The sequence below is a fragment of the Hibiscus syriacus genome, unplaced genomic scaffold (genome assembly GCF_006381635.1).
Source record: "Hibiscus syriacus cultivar Baekdansim isolate YM2019G1 unplaced genomic scaffold, ASM638163v2 tig00110415_pilon, whole genome shotgun sequence".
Taxonomy (NCBI): domain Eukaryota; kingdom Viridiplantae; phylum Streptophyta; class Magnoliopsida; order Malvales; family Malvaceae; genus Hibiscus; species Hibiscus syriacus.
The window spans coordinates 570731-594458 of NW_024062729.1; the positions used below are offsets into that span (position 1 = coordinate 570731).

At 35.5% G+C, this 23728-nt stretch overlaps 2 protein-coding genes, 2 long non-coding RNA genes and 3 pseudogenes across 4 annotated transcripts; 1 reads left to right on the top strand and 6 right to left on the bottom strand.

Moving 5' to 3' along the window:
* Positions 1-3510: 3510 nt before the first annotated feature.
* Positions 3511-4385, top strand: LOC120124230 (annotated as a pseudogene).
* A 1356-nt stretch (positions 4386-5741) lies between these two features.
* On the bottom strand, positions 5742-8841 carry LOC120124121 (annotated as a pseudogene).
* Positions 8842-10962: 2121 nt separating this feature from the next.
* LOC120124130 (probable caffeoyl-CoA O-methyltransferase At4g26220) lies at positions 10963-13039 on the bottom strand. Its single transcript, XM_039142866.1, has 6 exons — positions 12925-13039; positions 12169-12241; positions 12007-12086; positions 11739-11883; positions 11429-11560; positions 10963-11311 (listed from the first exon to the last, which is right to left on the bottom strand). The coding sequence occupies exons 2-6, from the start codon at positions 12235-12237 to the stop codon at positions 11021-11023; spliced, it is 717 nt and encodes a 238-aa protein (XP_038998797.1). The 5' UTR covers positions 12238-12241; positions 12925-13039; the 3' UTR covers positions 10963-11020.
* Positions 13040-14258: 1219 nt separating this feature from the next.
* LOC120124231 lies at positions 14259-16404 on the bottom strand. Its single transcript, XM_039142939.1, has 2 exons — positions 15552-16404; positions 14259-15367 (listed from the first exon to the last, which is right to left on the bottom strand). The coding sequence occupies exons 1-2, from the start codon at positions 16402-16404 to the stop codon at positions 14259-14261; spliced, it is 1962 nt and encodes a 653-aa protein (XP_038998870.1).
* Positions 16405-16562: 158 nt separating this feature from the next.
* On the bottom strand, positions 16563-17208 carry LOC120124196. The gene is made up of 3 exons (XR_005516259.1): positions 17173-17208; positions 16923-17063; positions 16563-16767 (listed from the first exon to the last, which is right to left on the bottom strand). It is a non-coding gene; the product is annotated as an uncharacterized LOC120124196 (long non-coding RNA).
* A 629-nt stretch (positions 17209-17837) lies between these two features.
* Positions 17838-18216, bottom strand: LOC120124197. The gene is made up of 3 exons (XR_005516260.1): positions 18181-18216; positions 17953-18085; positions 17838-17860 (listed from the first exon to the last, which is right to left on the bottom strand). It is a non-coding gene; the product is annotated as an uncharacterized LOC120124197 (long non-coding RNA).
* Positions 18217-19262: 1046 nt separating this feature from the next.
* On the bottom strand, positions 19263-21666 carry LOC120124179 (annotated as a pseudogene).
* Between the last annotated feature and the right edge of the window lie 2062 nt (positions 21667-23728).

The window sequence follows — 23728 nt, forward strand, 5'->3', positions numbered from 1 at the left end:
AATTTATCTAAGCATGAAGTTTCGGTAAAATGGACTAAGGGAGTTAAGGAACACCTGTTATAGTCGACTACACACGAGCACTCAAGAATTTCATTTTTAGACCGATATTTTTCGCACTGCCTTTATTGGAGGAGCCTACAAAGCTTGAACAAATGGAAGATTTCAGAGGACCGAAATAAAATGTCTAGTAATTGGTCATTCTAGTTGCGTCATTATGTCCGCACCCAAATGAAATGCCAAAGCATATTTCGATATTTAAAAAAAATGACATTTTGGGTTACCAAAACCTTAGAAAGGAGGCTAACCTAAAGTCAACTCATCCATTTGAACATTTGTCAAAGATTTGTAACTCTGAAAGCATTAAAAGAGCTCTTGATTCCTTTGATATTTTTTGAACTCGCATTTACAATTTGATTCAATTGCGAACAATATTTTACAACATTTTTATCATGTCTCTCTCCTTAAAACAAGAAAAAGGAGAAAAACATTTTCAAGCAGAACAGTCTCAGATATAAAAGGTCTGTAAAGCCAAAGCTCAGGAAGCAAATGGGGCACGATCCATTCCAAGGACCTGATTGACAGACAAAGCACGAGACTCCATCCAGAAGATAACACATAATTCATTCATATTGCATGCATCTTAAACATACTTAGGTGCATCACATTCATCATTTTAGCATACACGTTTTTGCAGCTTTTAGAGTCAAGTTTTGACTTTAGGTTGAAGGATACTCGATTGTCAAGCGCCTTCAAAGAAGGATGGTGGTTGATTAACTCGGCAGTAAAAAGCTACACCTTAACCGACTTGACATCTTAGAACCAATTTCAGATAGGTTCGAGAACCAGTTCAAAACAAATCCAGTTCGACACAAACTCAACCATGAGCAGTATGTTTCTAGTTAACACCTTCAAGCCAGGTTTCAATTTCACAACGAAAGGGCCATCCGCGATTTCAACTCCACGACGGAGGATATCGTGCCACTCGAGACAACACAAGTTCAACTTCACGACGAAGGGACCGCTGGTTGTCAACAAACAACTTCTCAATTTCAGAGCCAATTTCAACTTCACAGCGAAGGATATTGGACTCCAGACAACGCAAGTTCAACTTCACGACGAAGGGACCGCTGGTTGTCAACAAACAACTTCTCAATTTCAGAGCCAATTTCAACTTCACAACGAAGGATATTGGACTCCAGACAACGCAAGTTCAACTTCACGACGAAGGGACCGCTGGTTGTCAACAAACAACTTCTCAATTTCAGAGCCAATTTCAACTTCACAGCGAAGGATATTGGACTCCAGACAACGTATGTTCAACTTCACGACGAAGGGACCGCTGGTTGTCCACAAACAAATTCCCAATATCAGAGCCAATTTCAACTTCACAACGAAGGATATTGGACTCCAGACAACGTATGTTCAACTTCACAACGAAGGGACCGCTGGTTGTCAACAAACAATTTCCCAATATCAGAGCCAATTTCAACTTCACAACGAAGGATATTGGACTCTAGACAATGCAAGTTCAACTTCACGACGAAGGGACCGCTGGTTGTCAACAAACAACTTCTCAATTTCAGAGCCAATTTCAACTTCACAACGAAGGATATTGGACTCCAGACAACGCAAGTTCAACTTCACGACGAAGGGACCGCTGGTTGTCAACAAACAACTTCTCAATTTCAGAGCCAATTTCAACTTCACAACGAAGGATATTGGACTCCAGACAACTCAAGTTCAACTTCACGACGAAGGGACCGCTGGTTGTCAACAAACAACTTCTCAATTTCAGAGCCAATTTCAACTTCACAGCGAAGGATATTGGACTCCAGACAACGTATGTTCAACTTCACGACGAAGGGACCGCTGGTTGTCAACAAACAATTTCGCAATATCAGAGCCAATTTCAACTTCACAACGAAGGATATTGGACTCCAGACAACGTATGTTCAACTTCACAACGAAGGGACCGCTGGTTGTCAACAAACAATTTCCCAATATCAGAGCCAATTTCAACTTCACAACGAAGGATATTGGACTCTAGACAACGCAAGTTCAACTTCACGACGAAGGGACCGCTGGTTGTCAACAAACAACTTCTCAATTTCAGAGCCAATTTCAACTTCACAACGAAGGATATTGGACTCCAGACAACGCAAGTTCAACTTCACGACGAAGGGACCGCTGGTTGTCAACAAACAACTTCTCAATTTCAGAGCCAATTTCAACTTCACAACGAAGGATATTGGACTCCAGACAACGTATGTTCAACTTCACGACGAAGGGACCGCTGGTTGTCAACAAACAATTTCCCAATATCAGAGCCTATTTCAACTTCACAACGAAGGATATTGGACTCCAGACAACGTATGTTCAACTTCACAACGAAGGGACCGCTGGTTGTCAACAAACAATTTCCCAATATCAGAGCCAATTTCAACTTCACAACGAAGGATATTGGACTCTAGACAACGCAAGTTCAACTTCACGACGAAGGGACTGCTGGTTGTCAACAAACAACTTCTCAATTTCAGAGCCAATTTCAACTTCACAGCAAAGGATATTGGACTCCAGACAACGCGAGTTCAACTTCACGACGAAGGGACCGCTGGTTGTCAATAAACAATTTCCCAATTTCAGAGTCAATTTCAACTTCATAGCAAAGGATATTGGACTCAAGACAACGCAAGTTCAACTTCACGACGAAGGGACCGCTGGTTGTCAATAAACAACTTTCAACTTCACGACGAAGGATATCCAACTCGAGAAGGCTATCTGCCAAAGACCCCCGAGTTCGATTACGCTCAACTCTAAGGCACATCATTTGCAGCATAACTTAAGTCGAGAAGGGTTATCTTCCAACCAAAGATCTTTGAGTTCGACTACGCTCAGCTCCAAGGTACATCATTTGCAACATAGCTCAAGGCAAGAAGGGCTATTTGCCAACCAAAGACCTTCGAGTTTGACTACTCTCAGCTCCGAGGCACATCATTTGCAGCATAGCTTAAGTTGAGAAGGGCTATCTGCCAACCAAAGACTTGATGAGTTCGATTTCATTCAGCTCGATGACAGCGATAAATTGCTTCCTGGAAGAATTTTCAAGCCGAAATCTTTAAACCGAGAAGAAAGACAAAGGCCCAATTCCAGGAAGCTCAATCACATTTGAGAACACCAGACAAAAACTGGTTGTCTTTTTCGTCTTTGCCCTATTCTTGCTAACACAAGAATGTGCAAAGAGGGGCAGCTGTAGACACCCGTTTTTGACCGGACTTAAATAATATATTATATTATTATTATTATTATAATTACTTATTATTATTATTATATTATTAATACTATTAATATTATTTTTGCAGGCTCCACTACCCCACTATTATCTCAACTACACACCTACCCACCTACTCCACTACCACATGCATCAGGGAGCAACTGGCATGGATTTGGAGTGTTTGAAATTAGCTTTAAATAAGGGGGGACACTACAGATCAGGGGGGGATTTTCGGAATAATGGAGCACTGCATGGAACTGAGAGCACTGAAATCGAGTGTAAGAGGAGAGCTCACCATGCAGAAGACCCAACAACGTGTTGTTAGGATGATTTCTTGGCCATGAATGTTATCAACGGCGGCGCCATTCCCGACGAAGATTTCTCCATTGATTGTTTCTTTGATTTCAATAACGGAGAATTTGAAGAAGATTCCGTCAAAGAAAAGGACTCTGTTTCTGTTTCGTATCAAGAACGTGTAGCAGACGATGATAGTAATTCGAATTCCAGCAGTTTTTCCCTCGGTTCCGTCTTTACCAGCGAACTTTCTGTTCCGGATGATGAAATAGCAGGGCTTGAATGGGTGTCTCACTTTGTGGAGGACTCGTTGCCGGAGCTTCCTTTGCCATGCATGGGTTTTAAGCAGCAAACCGAGAACCGTGAAAATACTCCGTTTGAAGCGGAACCTGGCTCGGTTTTTGTGAAAACGCCGTGTTTTTCGTTGTCAGTTCCATCTAAAACGAGGAGTAAAAGGGCTAAACCGGCTTTCCCGACATGGTCGATTGGGTCGCTGCCTAAGCTCAAGTCTGCCATCACTGGAGGTGCTTCCACCTCTCTTTCTGGCCCTAAAAAGACCAAGGGTCGTGGGTTTCGCGATGAAGATGCCAACCGCCAGTCCCGTCTCACCTCCCGCGACTTCGAGTCCCTTGGCACCAATGGTGGCCTCGGTCCCCAGAGATCTATTGAAGGATGGATTATTTTGGTCAGTGGTGTACATGAGGAAGCCCAAGAGGATGATTCGCACAATGCATTTGGTGAATTTGGTGAGATCAATAATTTGCATTTAAATCTGGATCGCCGCACTGGATTTGTTAAGGTCGGCAACATGGTAAATTAGTGCATTTTAATCCTTCATGTTTTCTATTCATTCATTTGAATGTATTAAGGCAATTCAATTGCTTTTAGTAGTGGGTTATTTATTTATTTATTTGGTAATTTCGTTTTTCTCTTCTTCTTTTTTATTTCATTTTTCATTTTTATTCCTTTTTTAAAATTGTTAAATATTATTATTAGTTGTTATTTTTTAGTTTTTTTATTTAGATAATCATTTTTAGGTTTTTTTATTTCATTTAACTATTTTTTCCTTTATTCATATATATATTATTTTATTATTTCTTTTATTTTTACCTTTTCTATATTTATTTTTTTTATCGATTTCATTATTATTATTATATTAATACTTTTTGTTTTATTTTTTATTTTTATTTTACAATTTAACATTTGTGACTTTTTAAGGGATAATTTCAATCGATCAAAGGTAAGCAATTTGAATTTAATTATTAAATTTTAATTTCGAATTTTCGCAACTAAGACAACCGACAAATTAATTGGTACCGAAAGGGCGGTTCAAGGGTGCTAATCCTTCCTTGACCGTAACCGACTCCCGAACTCGACACATTTCTGGTACAACGCAGATCAGGTAAGATGGTGTCCGACCCACCTAAGTTCGTTTTAAAATGGTCGGTGGCGACTCTAACCTAATTCTTTCACGTCGAAGCCCAATTCCGAGGCCCAACCGAAAGACGGTTGCGACATAGCTCTATCAAGCGGCGCCGTTTTTATGAATATTGGTGGACCATATAATCGGCCTTCACTTTGAAGGTGATTCGAATTTCGAAAGGTAATAAAAGGATAATCTCGCATTTTGTACCTTTCTTTTGATAAATGTCTAATGTATTACTATACTTTTACAAATATCTAATATAATATATATATATATATATATATATATATATATATATATATATATATATATATATATATTTAAAATATTTAATATAATATTTTTTTTATTATTTAAGATGAATACAAAATAGTATATGTTCGAAAAAATCTTATCATTTGACAATGATAACTCATACACCACTACAAATATCATGCTCGAACTCAGAATCTCACAGAATAACAATAACCCCTTAATATGATACTTTTTTGAACCATCATTTTATGTACTACTACAATATTTATAAATTTTCATGATTTATTTAATATATATTAATAATGGTAACTCTTAAATAATACAAAAAGATGAACTTATTAAGCAACCACAATAGTATGTTATTCTTGAAATCATTCCAAATTATTCAAAGGAAAAATACAAAACAATAATTTTTTAAATATATCATTTTTAACATTTTGACAAAGTAGAAATTATTAACATGTGTTGAAAGTTTATCACATTGACTGTAAAGTCATAAAATATTTTAAGACAAATAAAGCTTAAACTGAAGTCCTGCTCAAATTTTACAAAACAAGCCTCAAATTTATCACATCCTACAACGGTACTTGAACCAATTATCAGAGATATGCTTATCCATGTTAATGCATCATGCCAATGAGGTGGATCCCTTCATACATGTTTCTGAGACACCTTTTCTGCTATTAACTTCACCTCCTTTATTCTCTCATCAACCGACTGCTGCAGTTGTTGTTCTTGAGTTTTTGCCTGATCTTCATCCATTTGAATGCCGCCAACCTCGCCATTCCGAGATCTGAACATGACAAATGACGTCTCCTCGTCGTTAACACTCGGGACCTCGATTACTTGCTTTCCAGCAGTCTGGGAATCTTTCCCTAGGATATCGGTCTTCATCCTATTACTAATAACTGTTACATAGTCTTCCATATGCTTCTCCATGGGATCAAGGCCAAGATATATCAAAATCTCCCAACATTTAAGAAACTGTTTCTTGTTGATTTTCAATGTTTTCCTGACTTCCTCAACTATATCAGGGGGTGGCAAGAATCGAGGAATATGGGGTTTTTTAGACATTTTCCCTTGCTTCAGTCGTGAGACGGCTGATTTAACAGCATCCTGGGCTGGTTCAAAAGCTATCAGACGTTTTATATCGAAACTGGTCCGTACATGCTGGAAGTAATCTAAAGGCTCTTCAACTGTCAAGTCGTAAACGTTTTCAGATATTGCAACGTTGCTAAGAGCCTCCAGAAGGTGGCTGCCGTAACCCTTGTGCTGGTAAGGAGGCAATACCAGAATCTGCCAACAAAAGAAATAATTTCATAAAAAAAATGCTATTTGTAGTTGGCAGAATATATCAACATGTAACAGTTGTTGAAGAGCGGCATACACATTGGGTTCCAATCAGTCTACCTCAGATTCTAACATGAATAATAACAATGAAAGAGATTAACCTGGCTGAGCCACAACCGTGAACCATTAGGGAAACGATAAAAACGATAAAGCGCCGCAAAACCAAACAATAAATGCTGAGTGTTCTCAGGCTGATCAATTTTCTTCTTACTCAAGAGATTAACTCCCAGCTTGGGTCAGATACATCAATAGGATTGCTACCTGGTCAAGAAAATATAACTATTTACATTATATTAAGAATTAGATACATTATACCATTAACATTCAGCGAAGGTGACAGCTACCATCAACAAGAAGAAGAACCAAAGGTACCAAGCGACTATAAAGATGCCCAGCAGCCAAATTATCTATCTTCAGGCGAACAACCTAACACAGGAAGAAAGCAGATCAACCATGGCTAACATTTGCAAATCAAAGGAGTCTACAAAAAAAAAGGGTAGAGAAAAGAAATGACTGTAGGAAGGTTACTAATTGTGGATGCTTCAGAATTTCATGTAGTGCAAAAAAAAAAACTACCACAAAAGACTCAAACTAGCAACAAGAAGGGAAACAACAATAAAAAATCTAACAAAAAGATAATAGCAAAAGAGCAGGAAGACTCCTTGTGCTGTCAGGTTTAAAGCAAAACTTAAAACCAAACAAAATGAAGATAGCACAGAAGTTTCAAGCCGGGCACTGGAACTGAGAATAGTAATAACAGTGTTATTTAGGCAACATAACAAACACTTTATTCATATCATACATAATTCAAGATGGAACTAATGAGAGTAGCAAATATTTCAGTGCATGTAAAGACGGTAAAATTACCTCCAGATCAGATGAGGCTGCGTCTGAATTGCCATTAAAATGAGTTATATGACCACTTGAAGCTTTGGTTTGCAACTCCTCTCCATGGGAAACAACAGAACTGAGAATGGTAATATATGATATTGACTATTGAGTACACAAAACCATAAGCAAAGAAAAATAGAAAGCCAAGATTGCTAAGGTAAAAGGGAAATAAACCTTTATATGTGCATAAGATTTCATGACATAATACCTAACGAAATTATTCTCAGTTGAAAAAGTTTGCAGGAAGTCGTCTTTGTTCTCCAAAAGAGTGTCACCAAAAAATTTCTGTACAAAATGGACATAAAATCAGGAAAACCTCATGATATCAGAGATTAAGCTAAAGCTAAACATGGTAGATAATGTGTACCTCAAGAGCAGATTTCAGGTCTGTAATCCCTTTGCCCCCCTGAATAAACAACAGTTAAAATCATTAAAATCTCATGAAAAAAGACAAATGAAATAATTCACTGACTCAACATGATAGAAATGGATATTAAAACCACTAATGGTTAAGGATTGCAGGTTTCTACTTACACCAGATGTGCATTGGAAGCTAATATCAGCATGTGCATGAAAAGAAATGCTGCTAACCCAGACAGTTATCTGGGAAAATGAAATAATAGATGAACACTAAACCATCAACAAAACAAAATAACATTTAAAGGCAAATATGCTGCAATTTATGAATGCATGTTACCTTTAACCCTTGGTAACCGTATATCTTCTCATCTTCTTCAAAAAAACAGTTCAAATCAACTGGATCGATACAGAAACCATCTGAAGTTCCAACTTCCTCTTTCTTAGAAACTAAATTGACAGCAATTAAGAAAAGTTAGAAGTCCTATAAATAAAGTTCCTGAGGAAAATAAATGGCGGTATTGTTTTTTTGCTGTCAGTTAACAAAGTCAATAAGAGCATCCAGTTATCAAAGTGAAAAATTCAACTTTCATTTTTTTTCCATCAACATGTAACAAAACCCAAAACAATTCATAAATTTGACATAAAAAACGAATATAAGTTATAAAAGAAAACAAACAAACAAAAAACGAAACTCACCCAAGTAAATTTTAATGCAGTCATTAGGATCAACTCCAGCATCTGCTTCAAGGCGAATCAAAAAACAAACAACAGTGAGCGAAATCAAAAAAGCAACTCGTTGAAAACCAAATAAAATGGAATTTACAACCAAGTGAGTGGGATACACAAAACGTAATTTGGGAGGAAAAGCTAAATAATATAAGGATGAAACCGGAGAAGAGGAGACTGACCGATACGGGAAAACCAGACGCGTCGCTTTTTGTTGGGCTCGGGGAGCGGATCGGCGTTGGGATTTTGTTGCTTCTTTCCCATTTGAACGAGGCTTAGGTGGAGTTTGTTTCGCTTGAATGTTTATAACGGAATCTCTGAAGAATTGAAATTTGAAGAAATGAAATCTGAATCTTAAATCTCTTTTATTGCCAGAAATTGAATTAGAATTCAATTCTATATTTTGTTTGTACAGTAAAAATTATTAGATGAATTTAATTTCAGTAATGTAAAATGATAGAATTACTTTATTATTTTTTTGTTTAATTTTAGTTTATTTTATAACTTACATATTATAATATATTATAAAAAATATTAAATATTAAATATTAATTTTTTATTTTATTAATTGATTTTTTATTTCAATAAATTATAAAAATCATATTAATAAACATCATAAGTTAAAATCATCCCAATTAGGGATAGTCATAGGTCGGGTTGGGTCGGATTTTTGGTCCACCGACCCGAGAACAAGGAAAACTCCACCCGAGACCCGATCAAAATAAAGTTTCACCTGACCCGACCCGACCCGAAATAGTAAAAAAAATTATTCAATAAAAACAATAACTTAATTGAAAAAATATTATATATAGGGGTATTATTGTAATTATTCTTAAATATATAAGGTAAAATTATATATTTTGTCGGGTCAGGTATTTTTCACCCTAAACTCGAACTCGACCCGAATATCACACTTACAAAAACCCGACCCAACCCCGAAATTTTAAAAAAACCCGACCGACCCGTATATTACACTTAAAAAACTCGACCCGAATATCAAACTTAAAAAAACTCTACCCTACCCGACCGACCCGAATCCGATCCTGATTTTTTTTTAAAAAAATTAACCCGCATACCAAAAGATTGATAATGGTAGTATGATCAAATTTTACGTTCTCTCATCCAAAAGATTTCAATTCTATTATGTTATGGATGAAATTTACTTTCCATAGAATTAGATTTCAATTTTCTCTTTAAAACTTAAACCAATCATAAAAAAGTGATAAAATTAAATTTCAATTTCCCTTAATTTCAAAAAATTATAGCGAATCAAACGTCTTAAGATTTTGCAGAGCGAGAAATGAACTGTGAGGCGGGAAATTATGCTTTACAAAGTTGGGGAATATAATTTAGGGTTATTTATAAATAAACACTGTGAAGACGCGATCAGAAAAGGGACTCATCACGTGCATTCCACGTGATATATTTTTAAAACGGGCTCGTCATTTTTAGTCCACATAGAATGGACTTAAAAGAAATAGTATATTACGTGTTTAGTATCTAAATTATTAATTTTAACTCGTTTTAATATTTAAATTTGTAATATTTTAAATAATACCTATAATTTAATTTTTATTTCATTTTAGTACACTACCGTTAAAAGCTTAAGTTTTTGTTTTATTTTAGTATCCGTTCAAAATTTAACGTTAAATTTTGAAAAAATTGAAAGTTTATGTACTAAAAATGATCAAAACTTAATAGTTTAGATACTAAAAGCGTTATTTTTTTAACGAAGGGGTATTAAAATGAAATGAAAAATAAACACTATATTTTTAGCTGACCCTTATTCCCATATGTAATGGGGTAAGGGGGAGGTAGGATAGTAGGTTGCCCCAAACACCAGGTTGAGAGCAGCTTCCGTGTGAGACCTCCGAATTATGAATTGCCCAACATGAGACTCGATCCCACGACCACAAGGTTAAGAGCCTTGTGCTCTACCAACTGAGTTGGACGGATAATTTACGGTTTTGAAAAAAATGGAAGTTTATGTACTAAAGCAAATTAAAACTGATATTTTAAGTACTAAATGTGTAATTTACCCTAAAAGAAAAGCCACAAGGCCATCATATAAATTCATTGTTCCATCATTTTCTTAATAATATATTGTGTTGAAGATAGAAATGGCACTGAATTTTGATTGATCGATCGAATCTCATTTGATATTATTATAACAAAATTTTATTATGATCCGATTCGAGATTTAAAATATTTGTTTATGATATGGGAAACTGGAGAACATAAATTTCAAATTTGAGCATAGCAGAGGGATCAAAACCATAATTTGACCAACTGAATGGTGCTTTGAACTGCAGGCGTACATCCATCCATTGGATAGCCAAAAACATGTTCTGAACAAGTTCATAATCGATACATTAATTGAACTGTTTACTTTTCTGAGGCTGAGAATCAGCACAAACACGTTTGAAATGGTGCAAGCAACAATAAGTTCAATGCACACGCCTGCAGATAGTGATCCCGTCGCCTAACGGAGCGAGTGAAATTCCGACTCGAGTATCGGCGGCGAGCAATTTGTTGAACTCCATAGTTCTCTGTCTTCCTTCTTTCATTACCTCCGGAGTGCACTCTTCCGGCATCGCAACCGATCCTCCCCACAACGTGTTATCGTACACAACAATCCCACCAACCTTCAACAATTTCATCAGCCTCTCATGGTAATTCCAGTAGTTGATCTTGTCGGCGTCGATAAAAGCAAAGTCGAAGCTGTTTTCGTTCCCGGGCTGCAACCAGAAACACCCGAGTGAGATATTAATGACAATCTGGTCTCGACAAGATGCTAACCAGGGACAATGAATGGAAACTAAGAACAAGGCTTTTAATATAAGTCATCCCCTTACATTTGCAAGTAGATTATCAAGGACTGGCAAAGCCTCCGATTCTATGAAGTCAATTTTGTGTTCGACACCGGCTTTTCTGATAACAGGCAACCCTATCTCATATGCATCTCGATTCATATCTACGGCTATAATCTGCACAAGAACGAATGGTAAAGAAGAGCACAAACAACATCGAGTACATGGACTTCAAGTCGGTTTCGTACAGGGGAAAGCTGGGGAAGCTTCCATGTTAGTTCACACAAGTCAATGTTACAGATTGTTCGCTTATGGGCTAATGAATTAGTCTCGACCGAACAGATGGATTGTTTACCTTGCCATCCTGGGGAATTGTAAGAGCGGTAAGCAGAAGTGAGTATCCGGTGAAAACTCCGACTTCGATTGTCCTTTTTGCATCTATTAGCTTCAAGAGCATGGCAATTAGCTGCCCTGCATCAGGTGCAGTAGCCATAACAGCCCTAGAAGATAACAATCAAGTACAATCACTTCATTATAGAAGCTAAAAAAGTAGGAAACCATTGTTTACGAGGTAATCATCTCGTACATACTGCAAAAATGACTGCAATACTATACTTCATTACCTCGGGTGGGTAGCGGTGATGTCCCTTAGCTCTTTCAACGGCTCCGGTTCACGCGGATACACATTAGTCTCGAGTACATACTGTGACATTATTGTAGTATATATGACTTAAGAATCTAAGACAGGTAATAAGAAATCAAGTGATTCAAGAGAGAGGCCATACCTGATACAGTTCTTCACTCTGCAATAATCCCTTGCTGAAACTTGTCGATCCTTTCTTTTCATAATCCATAGTTCTAAAATTTTTCCGAACAATAACTCACGTTTTTACGATAGAGAAATAATTACTACGAAATTGATGTTGAAAAGAAGTCATCTTCATCATTAACATACGTGATCATGACACCGTGAACAAAGATCAATAGTGCAACTAAAAATAGGTTCGATCTACAATTAACCGATTATAACAACCCGGAGAATTAAAGACTATGGATGAGCAAAACTCTACTAAACTCGAAAAAAATTTAAATACGGTTTGAGTTAAAAAAATATGACTCAATTAACACCACTTCATAAACTAGAATTGACTCAAAAAATTTAAATAAAATTTGAGTTATAAAATAAGATTTATTAACTTGAATGACTTGAAATTTTTTGAATCGACTCGATTGAATATTTACCCATAATAAGGACCGAAGTTTCAATGTTCTTTAAAGGAGCGAAATCACAAAATCGGTCATATTCGTGAACAAAATGAAGATCGATCTTAACCTAGTAACCATATATCCGCCCTCACACAAATTCCATATCAAAATCCTTATTCCCAATAGCAATAACAAATTAACAAAACTACAGTTTCTTAGTTTTCGAATTCCAATTACCTTCATAAAGTAGCCCTACCAACAACGATTCGGTGAGTACATCATTAACCGATACGATTAGGGTTTGATTAAATTGAGCTATCAAAGAGAGAGATTACCCTGTGGGGCCGCCTGTGGCTATGAGAAAAGCTGCAATCTGGGAATTGATAGAACTTTCTTACAAGTCAAGTCTCGATTACGACATTTGACTTCCAGTCGCTTTCCATAGCCTAAAACATGAAATGCGATGCGAATGCTTGAACTAATATGTAAATAAATGACGCTGAGATTGGGTATGGGTAACTGGATAATATCCGTTTTAAGCCCAACAGTTTCGAAATTGAGACGAATCAAATTTAAGGTGATTTTTTTTCGAATTAATTCAATCCAAATAATTATTAGGGTAAACTATGTATTTAGTATATAAATTGTGAGTTTTGATTCATTTTAGTACTTAAACTTTCAATTTTTTCAAAACCATACCTCTCGTTTCATTTTAATACCTCACCATTAAAAATTTATTACATTTAGTACCTAAACTATTAGTTTTTATTTGTTTTAGTACCTAAACTTTTAATATTTTCAAAATTTAACGTTAAATTTTGAACAATGTACTAAAATAAAATAAAAACTAACGTTTTTAATGACAGGGTACTAAAATTAAATAAAAAGCTAAACTTTATGTATGATTTTGAAAAAAAATTGAAAGTTTAGTTAATAAAATAGACAAAAGCTAATAGTTTAAATATTAAACGTGTAATTTACCCTAATTATTATAATATCTAAAAAAATTATAAAAATTTATTATAATATTCGTTTATATGAAAATTTTTAATTATCTCTCTAATTTGCCAAATAAAAACATATGTCAGGACGGATTAAAGATGAGTGATTAAATACCATTTTTTTTAGTGCGAGTGACACATAGTAATAGTTATGGGTCAAGTTGGATCGAACTTTTAACTGACACTCAATTCGAGACTTAAAAGAGTCTTGCTCTAATCCAATTTTTTAAGTCAAAATCTGCTCTGCACCTGAGCTAAGTATAAATATATAATTCGTTTTTAATATATAAAATAAGAATTTATTAAAAAAATAAAATAAAAATATTATTACAATTATCTTATAATATTATGTCACGTCAGATCAATTTATTTCACCTAAACTCAAAATTTGATTTAATCTCACCATTAAATAACTCGACACGACATGATCTAGTCTCATTAAAATAAAAATTAATCTAATCGGATCAAATCAAAACCTACCAAGTCCTAAACATCGCCAAATAAAGTAAGATCAAATGAAAGATTTCAACTTTTAAATTAGAGTCGAGCCAATAAAAAAAACCAGTACCACGTCCATCCCTAACTATAGGCGAGTAAAAACCCTGCATTGTGTATTCATTCAAATATACGCCGATTACGTTTATTTATATAGAAATTATCATGTGGGATTAATAATGAATATTAGAACACTGTATCAGAAAGCAAAACGAACAAACGTATTCATTGGCGATTCTGTTTGAGAGATTTAAGAATGCGGTTAGGGTATCATAATCAGGAAGCTTTGGGTGAACATGAGTTGACTTCTCCCCAATTGAAGTTTGAGCCTCTGAACTCTTGTAACTACCCGGTGATACAATCTCCGGGACTGATGTACATGGATGTTCCTTTTCCGTCGGCTCCGAGGACAATGTTGTTTCAAGGGTGGAATTTCCCGGTGAATTCGAAGGAGAAACGTTTTTCTGATGAGGAAATTGCGTTCTCGAACGAGCATTTGGACTTGTTTTAGGAAGATTTTCATTGGAATCACTATTTTCCAAATCGAAATATGGCACGGCGGGGACAGTTAAGGTTGATCTTCTATCTTCTTCAAAGCTTGGCATTCTGTTGTATTGGTCTCGAGTGCTACTAAAACTATGTTTTGGTCTTTCCTTCTCGAAGTCATCACTGGAATCAGCACGAGTGACTGATGCTCTCTTGCTGAGTTTTATACTCGATTCATCACTCCCTTTCGGTTCTCGATTGTAAGATCGGGAACTAACTGAATCCTCCTCTAGGGGAGGGGGTGATTGCTTAAATCCAGCAGGTGTATCATTCTCTGCCTCTGAAGAGGATAAAGCATATGGTGGATACCTATAGTCCTTGTTTCGAATGCCATCTTCCATGTCCCCAGACAACGGTTGATTGAAAATAATGTTTTCGGCTTCGTGGGATTCCAAATTCTTTTTCTGACTACCTATAATATAATTGTTGTTCCTATCAAACTTGTCTAGCTCCCCTTCACTTTCTGAACTAGGGCCGTAATTATCGAAAGTCGGAGGCAAGTCATCTACATGTGAAGGGCCTGCTGAGTTTGTTGAACTTTCGAAGACGATAGGAGTAAACTGCTTCTCCAAGAGGATATGCGATTGCGAAGTGGACTCTTTAGGCGACTCAACCTTCTTCTCAGTGCTCCAAGAATGTGTACATGGACATGGATGAGTAGGTGGTCTTTGAAATGGAGACAAAAAGTTCATACCATATTCATGTTCCTTATGCTCTTCCTCCAAATCAAATTTGTCTTCAGAATGTGATCCATAATCATCAAAAAACAGCCGAGGCATTATCATAAAAGCCCGTTGTTTCTATTTTGTTTCTTTGAGGGCTTTCTTTATCGTTGAAAAGAAAAGAATTCTCAACAGAAAAGTTTCCCGACGTCCGACGATTTAAATCTGATATGCCATAAAGATCATCAGCAAAAGTACCTGAACTGGAAGATGAAGAGCTTGACTGCTTGCCGGTCCTTCCTTCCTGATAATCAGCAAAATCAGAAGTCCTTCTATCATGTAATTCATTCACAAACTGTTTCCTTTCATCTGAGTTTCTCTTATCATTTTCAGTCTTCTGCCAACTTAAGTTAGAAGCACCATCACAATCATCTCTGAAAGTGTTTGATTGAGAATGAGAAGAAGAATATCTTGTTTGTTCCCTGTCTTTGACTTCATGATGATCAACATTCTGAGCATTCTTACTGTGCAATTCGTTCACAAAATGCATCTCATTGCCTGAGTCTCTCTTCATGATCACTTCACCAAAATGCTCCGTCTGCCTGCCAACAGATGAATTTCTTTGAGAATATGTATCTGGAATTTGATTAGTAACTAATGATTTTTCATTGAAGGTAGCTGCTGTCGACTTAGAGGCACCACGAGTGAATTTATCATCATTCCACACCATGTTACTAAGACCATTTTCAATCTCTCCTGTTTGATTGGCTGGTTCATTGCTGTCAGTCTGTTCATAATTCGTAGAATTCGTTCCATGGATGGAATTATTAACTGTCCGTCTGGAAAGATGTTCATATTGGGAGGTCGAGACAAATTTTTTTCTCAGTTCCTCATCTTTCATGCCACGAGCTGACATGTTTGAGTCCATTGAATACTGCTGGGAGATATTTTCAAGATGTTCAGCAGCAGCTTGGGCAGCCATACTCGCTCGCTCTGCAGATTCCGCAGCTGCGTGAGCAGCAGCAGTGGCATCCTTGAATTCCATATTCCCATGTTGCTGAGGTGAGGAGAAATAACTCTCATTCCCATAGGATGAATTCCTAAATTCCATCCCTTGATAATCAGTTTCTGCAAAGCAAAACACCCAAATATAATAATAATTAACAATGGATAAGTAAGAACTGAATAATACGTGTACCTCTAGTTTTTGATCTTGGAGGATAAGCTCCAGACGATATTGAATCATAGGGACTAGTTTTGAATAATCAATTTTTTTAGAATGAGGAGATAATCTTGAGCTGTGCCCATTAAAGCTTGAGGGCACATCATTTTTAGCAATGTGTTTTGGAGATTGAACATTAGGACTAGGAACTTGAACGCTAGTCGGTCTCTGCTCATAATGACTGGTTGAAGCTTGGGTATTAGGGCGACCTGCCGAAGTTTTGGTGGCCTCCAACAAAGCATTTGGTCCATTCTGCACATTCAAATTCATACAGAAAGAAATAAATTTTCAAGCAAATCATTCAGTCTCTGGTAAACAAATAACAATATAGAACCACAGCATAATCGAATATTTATCCGAGGATGTTTCGACGCATGATTAACCTATTTGCACTATACTACTCTTACCATCAAGTCATCGTATATCTTTGATTCTTTTGCTCCAAATGATTCAGGGTCCCACTTGATGTTGTGTTCCTCTGCAATTGCAGTCAAAATTTTGAGTTTGGTCTGGCCATCAGGTGGTTTGATAGATAACTTTTCGACCAACTAAAGGAAACAGACAACATATAGGATCAGTCGGTCAAAGTACTAATATCAAACTTGGGTTACATTTCAACAATTGTTCATTCATGCATTTATGTTCATGAAAACTCACCAAACGACCAACACCACAATCCGGACGCAGTTCAAGGGCAGCAGAAGTGAAATCTTTTCCATATTTTGCTGTAAGATGTTTGGTGACATCCTTGAGTTCTGGTATCTCCCCACACCTTGCAGATGCGAAAATGACACTCGAAATCGCTTCCTTCAAGTCGATTGGGCAGTTTCTGAATGATTCAGGTTGGTACAACACAGACGATAGTTATTAGAAACAATGGCAGAAATACCAAAACTCTTAAAAGATCATCCTCTCCATGAACTAGCCATAATGCATTTATCCATCCATACATGATTATCTCTCCATCCATTTAAGCACACATATAAAGCCAATTAAACAAACAGGGATTCAAAACTCTAGCTGGAAGTGTCAATCAGTCACTTAAATTCGAAGTGAAAGTGAAATACAAGTTTGTTCAAAATTTTAAAGTTATATTATGTATTTGGAGCATCCTTCGTCATGCCTATGCTCAAATGTGTTGAATTCGGATAAGAGGATTTTAAGATGAATCATGAATGAAAACTTTGGATAATAAAACGAAATTCAATAATGAAATATGAAATAGCAAGTAATTTACACACTTCTGAGACTCGATCATCGGCATTTGTGCCACGATGAGTTCACAATATATCTCAAGGAGATCATATGCCGCTATGGTTTCCTCTTCGTTAACCACATGCTCCACCTGAAAAAAAAAAGAGTTAAAAGGGAGAAATAAACACCACCACAATTAGAAAACAAAATCATGATTATCAAACTCTGAAGAAAATCCAATACCCGAATTCTGGCAGTTTGATCCTTCCCTGACTCCAGTAATTGAGCCAATTCCCTCTTTAACTGCTTAAAATGTGCTTCCCTCTTGTTCTTCATTAGCTTTATTCGCGGTATCGCTAGCTTTAAAGCTAGCTTGCTGGATAAATAAGCAAAAATAAAAACGCGAGAACCAAATCCAGAAACCACCTTAATAAAACAGTTACTGAAACATCATTAGAAATGTTAATTTACCATTTGTCTGGCTTGAAGCTCCTGCGAAACATTTTTTCCTCCAAAAAGGAGCGTTATAAGGAGTGAATCCAATCCAAAGGATTAAAAGTTTTCCTTTTCTTTCAAATATTTCTCAAAAGGGACCATGGAAAGTTACATTTGATTTTGATTTGAGCCGTAATTCGTAATTGTTAACGATAATCAGGATCTTAGAGGTGAAGGAAAGAAAATTAGGGATCCGAATCGATTGGATTATTCTTTTCTTTCATTTTTCTCAATTCCTTTAATCTATTTTTGAACGTTGTTTGAATGTCAAGCCTGTAAACGAATCTCAATAGAACACCCCAACCAGGGAACAACGTAAGAAAAGGAAGGTATGGGGCTGTGGATCAAATTAACGACGTCGAATGAATGTTAAATTACCGCGTTACCCTTTAAATGTTAAATAATCTCAATGAACGTTGTTTAATGTCGAATGTTAAATTATCTATATAAAGATAATTCTCAACCATTCGACATTAAACATTCACATCTCTTTGGCATTCCTAGTACTCGAACCCGAGATCTTAAAGAATAAATACAATTTCTTTATCATTGATATTATTTGATTCGTGCATTTAGAATAAATATTTGATTAGATAAGTGAAAATAATTTGAGTTAATTAAATTAACTAATACTATTTTCAAATTTAAACAAAATAAAAGGTATAGAAGAATCAAATTTTGATGAAAAAAACTACAAAAAATTATAGTTAAAAATGGCTTCCTTGCCCATATAGGGTAGTTGGAAAAAAATATTTTCCCATGTAAAACATCCATCGTATTGCTTTCTGAACTAGGGTTATTGTTATAGTCTTAAGGGATAGACATCAAAAATACCATGCGATTTTTTTTTTTCGATGACAGACGAATGGATTAAAAAAATGGTTGGTGGATTGAAAGACATGCAGCAATCTTAGGGTCTTCTCTAAGTCTTATAAAACACAATGCGTCTTCTAAATTTACTGTACAAACACCCTAGTCTGGGAAATAATTGAAATCAACAAAGAAAGACGAGAAGAAGTCATTTGCAAAATTATCATCAAACTTGTAGAGGGGTAGGGTGCAGTAAAATTTGATAAAATAACTGGATAACACAACAGCAACTGCCTTACCGAGCTTAAGCCATTTCGAGTACAGAAATTATTCAGGCTATCGAGTTAATCAGTGATTTCTCAGCTTCAAAAACTTCATCGAAAATAAGAAAAATATGTATCTAGAATGGCCGCAATCTAATCGTGCAAACGATGATAAAAGGATACACATCCATGAAAATTCCTGAAATGCCTTCCACTAGCTGAGCATCCTTAGGGGTAGTAACCGGTGAAAGTAAAACCCCTTCCCACAATTTCACCAGCACAAAACCATGCAAAGCATTCCATTCCGAATAACGCAGCAATACCAGCATCTTCAACCTTCAGTTCTGACCTGTGCTTCCACAGGTTCTTTACGTAATCAACTCCTTCCAGAATGACTCTGTACGGCCAGGGATACTGCAAAATTGCACCAAAAGGAGTTATTCTGATATTACTCAGGATTCTGGTTCATAGAGTAATGATATATTATTCTAATGACACAAGCATATAACAAGGAAACTGCAAATAAACACAGGAATAGTAGTAGTAGTAGTAGTAGTATGATCAACTCTTCGTAACACACCCAATGGCACACAACCACTTGTTCTTTAGTTCTCTTTGGTTAAGAGATTCACAGGGATCACAAGCAATCAAGCACCGTTCTAGAATTTCCATGATGTTACAGAGAATGCACAGTCTCATTTATAGGTTCTCATCAAATCAATAGTACATATTCACTAGTAAGCTCAAACTACAAGCCACAAAATGACATTTTTCCATGAATTCTCTTAGAAAATGGTTCTTTCTTTCTCCAGGCATGGAGTACAAATGAATTCTACAACTAAACTAACAACAATATACTATCAGAAGACCATTTAAGGTCTTTCAATTTCATCTAACAAATCAATACATCCAATTCTCTATTAACAACCAAAAGTTCTAGGAGATATTGATGGAAAGAGCCGAAAACATTTACTTTGCACTAGCAGGGGGCTGTGGATAGCTTTGAACTAAATGAAAAACATGTTACTACTGCATGATTTGACTTTACGGTTAAATTCCATATAATAAAACCTCATACACGGCCACCTCTATCAAAAACAAAAATTTCATGCTTGGTTTATGACTAAGAAATACTGCTAGAATCAACTTGATTATATTTGGATTTTGGACTAGTTATATCATATTTCTTTAACTGCAGTTTCAAATTATTGTATTAATCGGTTAAATAGAGGAAATTTGAATAAGCTTAGCTTTTAATTTTAGGCCTCAAATCTTGGAACTCTAACAGTTTGACATGCAAAAACTTTAGGAGTAATGTCTCACTTTCTCATTCTTCCTTGCTCAAAACATCTGGCACTAGAATAACAATAAACTTACTCATCTACATTACCCGGAATTCATTTTCCATATAACATTTGTGTGTGGCTAATATTTGGACATAGGTGCGGGTTACGGTTCTCCCCATATATGTATATATATATAAACGCCCTCAAGTCAGCTAATGCCTAACATAGATTGTCACATGGGCCGACAAACATGGAATTTTGTTTAAATGATAATGTAGGTGCAATACATAAATAACATCCTAGCATACATTTAGTGGTGGTCAATTTGATAAATGCATATTCAGTAACTCGCTAATGAAACCAGAATATATATCGACACACGGTGGCAACTCAGTCAATAAAAATCAAATCCTAAACAACACATTGCTATCAATCTATCAGAACTTGGGAGTATTCCCGGAAGTAACACAAGAAGCGCAAATAACCAGAGGCAAGAAACAAATACCTAGCAAGTCGAGTGAAGAACAGCTGCTTAGACAATTCGTTGCACTTCTCAACTGTTGCTGGCTCCTGAATGTATTGCTTGTTCTCCTCCAGCAACTGCTTGTAGTAAGTAGTTCCATTCCTGGCCACAAACTTAGACGCTTGGCACGCCTTAGATTGCAACTGTTGCAATTTTGACGCCATCAAAACCTGCACCGCATTGAAAGCATAAATAATTGTTTTAAGAAACTGTATCTTGTTTTGCGCAAAAAACGGTGCAATCGAAAAAAAATGCAAAAAAAAAATCAACATAAAAGGAAAAGAAAATTGAAAACAAAAATCACTGCGGATTGTGATCAAGCTCTAAAATCAATAGATCCGGGAATAAAAAATATAAGAGAACAGTGGGAGATGTTCTAAGATCAAGTAAATTATAGATCTAAGCAAAGGGCGTGAATCTTACCTTTGATGAGATAAAAGTGGAAGACGTTGTCAATTCAAGGCAAAGACGATAGAAGGTGAGGGGTGGACTGCTCTTGGCTTATCACGCCGCTTGACCCTAGAAAGAAGACCCGGGCTTTTGGGATCAGTGGACTGGATTACTAATGGCCGCCTTTTAGGGTTTTAATTTAGGTTCAGCTAGACTCGTTTGTTAATGACCAGCCTGAACAAAGCAGGCATAAAAGTCGAAACAAATGCTGCTTACAAGGCCCAAAACTTCATCAACAACCAACTAGCAATTGAAGAATTGGTTAGAATAACATTGGGTGCTTATCTGATACGAATCTATGTTTATTTTTTAAAAAAAAAAGTTCAGATAAGGTGAATTTTTTTTTAAATATAAGGTCGGGTCAAATAGTGTTATGTTTATGTGACCTGATCCGATTTGAGAATAATAATATAATTAATCTTTGGATGTTATTCTATTTCCATACGTTTTATACATCTAAATTAAACTCTACTTTGTGCTTCTATAGAAATATTAAACTATTAAATCATTAATAATTTAATGTTTAATGTAAAATTAAGTATCTAAATTACACTTAAAGTTAATTTTAAGTATCTAAAGAAATTTTTGTTAAAAATAGATGTCTAATAATATTTTTTCTATTACACTTTTAAGTGTGTCACCATAAAATTTAACCGTTATTTGACATGTGTATTATTATTATCATTTAAAAAAAATTAACCCCGTCCCCTTCCCCCCCACCCCCCCAAAATCCCCCCTAATCCCTCCCCTTCCCAAATTCTCTTTCCCATCAAATTTACTTTCATCTAAATACTATTAATTTAGGGTTACAATATTAAGGGTTAAAGATTTAGATGTTTGAGATAATAACAAAGATGATAATCAGTCAATGATTGAACGTCGATAAGTAGGTGACCTTCTGGCGAAAATGATAGTGCCCAGAGGTAGGTAGTTGAAAATTAATTTGAAATTAAAGATTTAAGGATTTTTAGGGGTTTTTATATTTTTAAATGTATTTTTAAAATATAATTTTTATTTTTATTTTAAAATAAAATTTTAAAAACTATAAGTCTGACATTTTTCACTTAACAATCAAATTTAACGACGAACACCTAAATATGTAATGTTGGAAAAGTTAGACATCTATTTTTAACAAAAAATTCTTTAAGCACCTAAACTTAACTTAGGTATAATTTGAGCACTTGTTTTTACATTAAGTCATGATTTAATAACATTATCGGTTCTTTATTACCACTCATTATTGACCATCATTTGTTAAAAAATGATATAAAAACTTTCGTATTTTAATTGTCTTCTTTCTATTTTAAAATTGTTGAAAATCTATCTAAATGTCCAAGTTTTTAATGCTTCATTCTCCTATGATGATCGTTCGATGAGACTAGTTTCGAGGCATGATTTTATCTTCTTGAAAAAATATTTTTCACTGTTCAAAATTTTAAACATATACCAAAAACATCAAAATGGTAGATTATTGAACCTATATTTTGATATAACAAATAAGGGTAAAATATTTTTGGACTTAATTGAATTTGTTCAAATGATTCAAAAATAATCCAAAGTCCACAAAGCTTGAAAAATATTTTCCAAGTATTTTTGACTTCATCTACACCTTAAAGTATGTTTAGAAACTCAAAATAAGTCAAAATATCCAATTCTTGATGTAAGGTTTCGAAGGCAGAAAGCTCAAAGTTTCAAAAAATTTACCCTGATTTCGAAACCCTCATGACTGGTTTCAAAACCCTAGTTTCGAAACCCCCTCTGGTGGTTTCGAAATTACTGTGCAAAAATACTAAAATTGAGGGGATTAAAGGCTTCCAACGACTCCAAAACATCCCCAACGGTTAGAAACGACTACAAACTCATTTCAACATATAAAAACACCCCCAAGAACACTTTAAGAAGGTGACTACACCTATCCAATATTATAGATAAAGAGAAAAGAGTTTTAAATCTCATTTCTTTCATTTTTCTCTTGTACGTAAGTGTATGGAGTTTAATTGCATATCCTTTGTTATTGTGAGCTTATTCCTTGTAAACATTTACCTAGAGAGGTTTTCTTGTTTACAATCAAACCTTGTAAAAGGTGAGTGGTTATAGTTAAGCCTTAGAAAAAACTAGAGTGGTTATATCTTAGCCATTGAAAATATAAAGGTGTAAGATTACACCTTATCCTTAAAGGTAAGAAAAAATTA

Coding starts and splice junctions, on each gene's coding strand:
- LOC120124130 (XM_039142866.1), bottom strand. CDS start 12,237: ATGGATTATGAAAAGAAAGGATCGACAAGTTTCAGCAAGGGATTATTG. Junction 12,087..12,168: donor AGAGTGAAGAACTGTATCAG/GTATGGCCTCTC, acceptor ATAATGTCACAG/TATGTACTCGAGACTAATGT. Junction 11,884..12,006: donor ATCACCGCTACCCACCCGAG/GTAATGAAGTAT, acceptor GTTATCTTCTAG/GGCTGTTATGGCTACTGCAC.
- LOC120124231 (XM_039142939.1), bottom strand. CDS start 16,404: ATGGAATTTAGGAATTCATCCTATGGGAATGAGAGTTATTTCTCCTCA. Junction 15,368..15,551: donor CTCTTCATCTTCCAGTTCAG/GTACTTTTGCTG, acceptor CACATTCTGAAG/ACAAATTTGATTTGGAGGAA.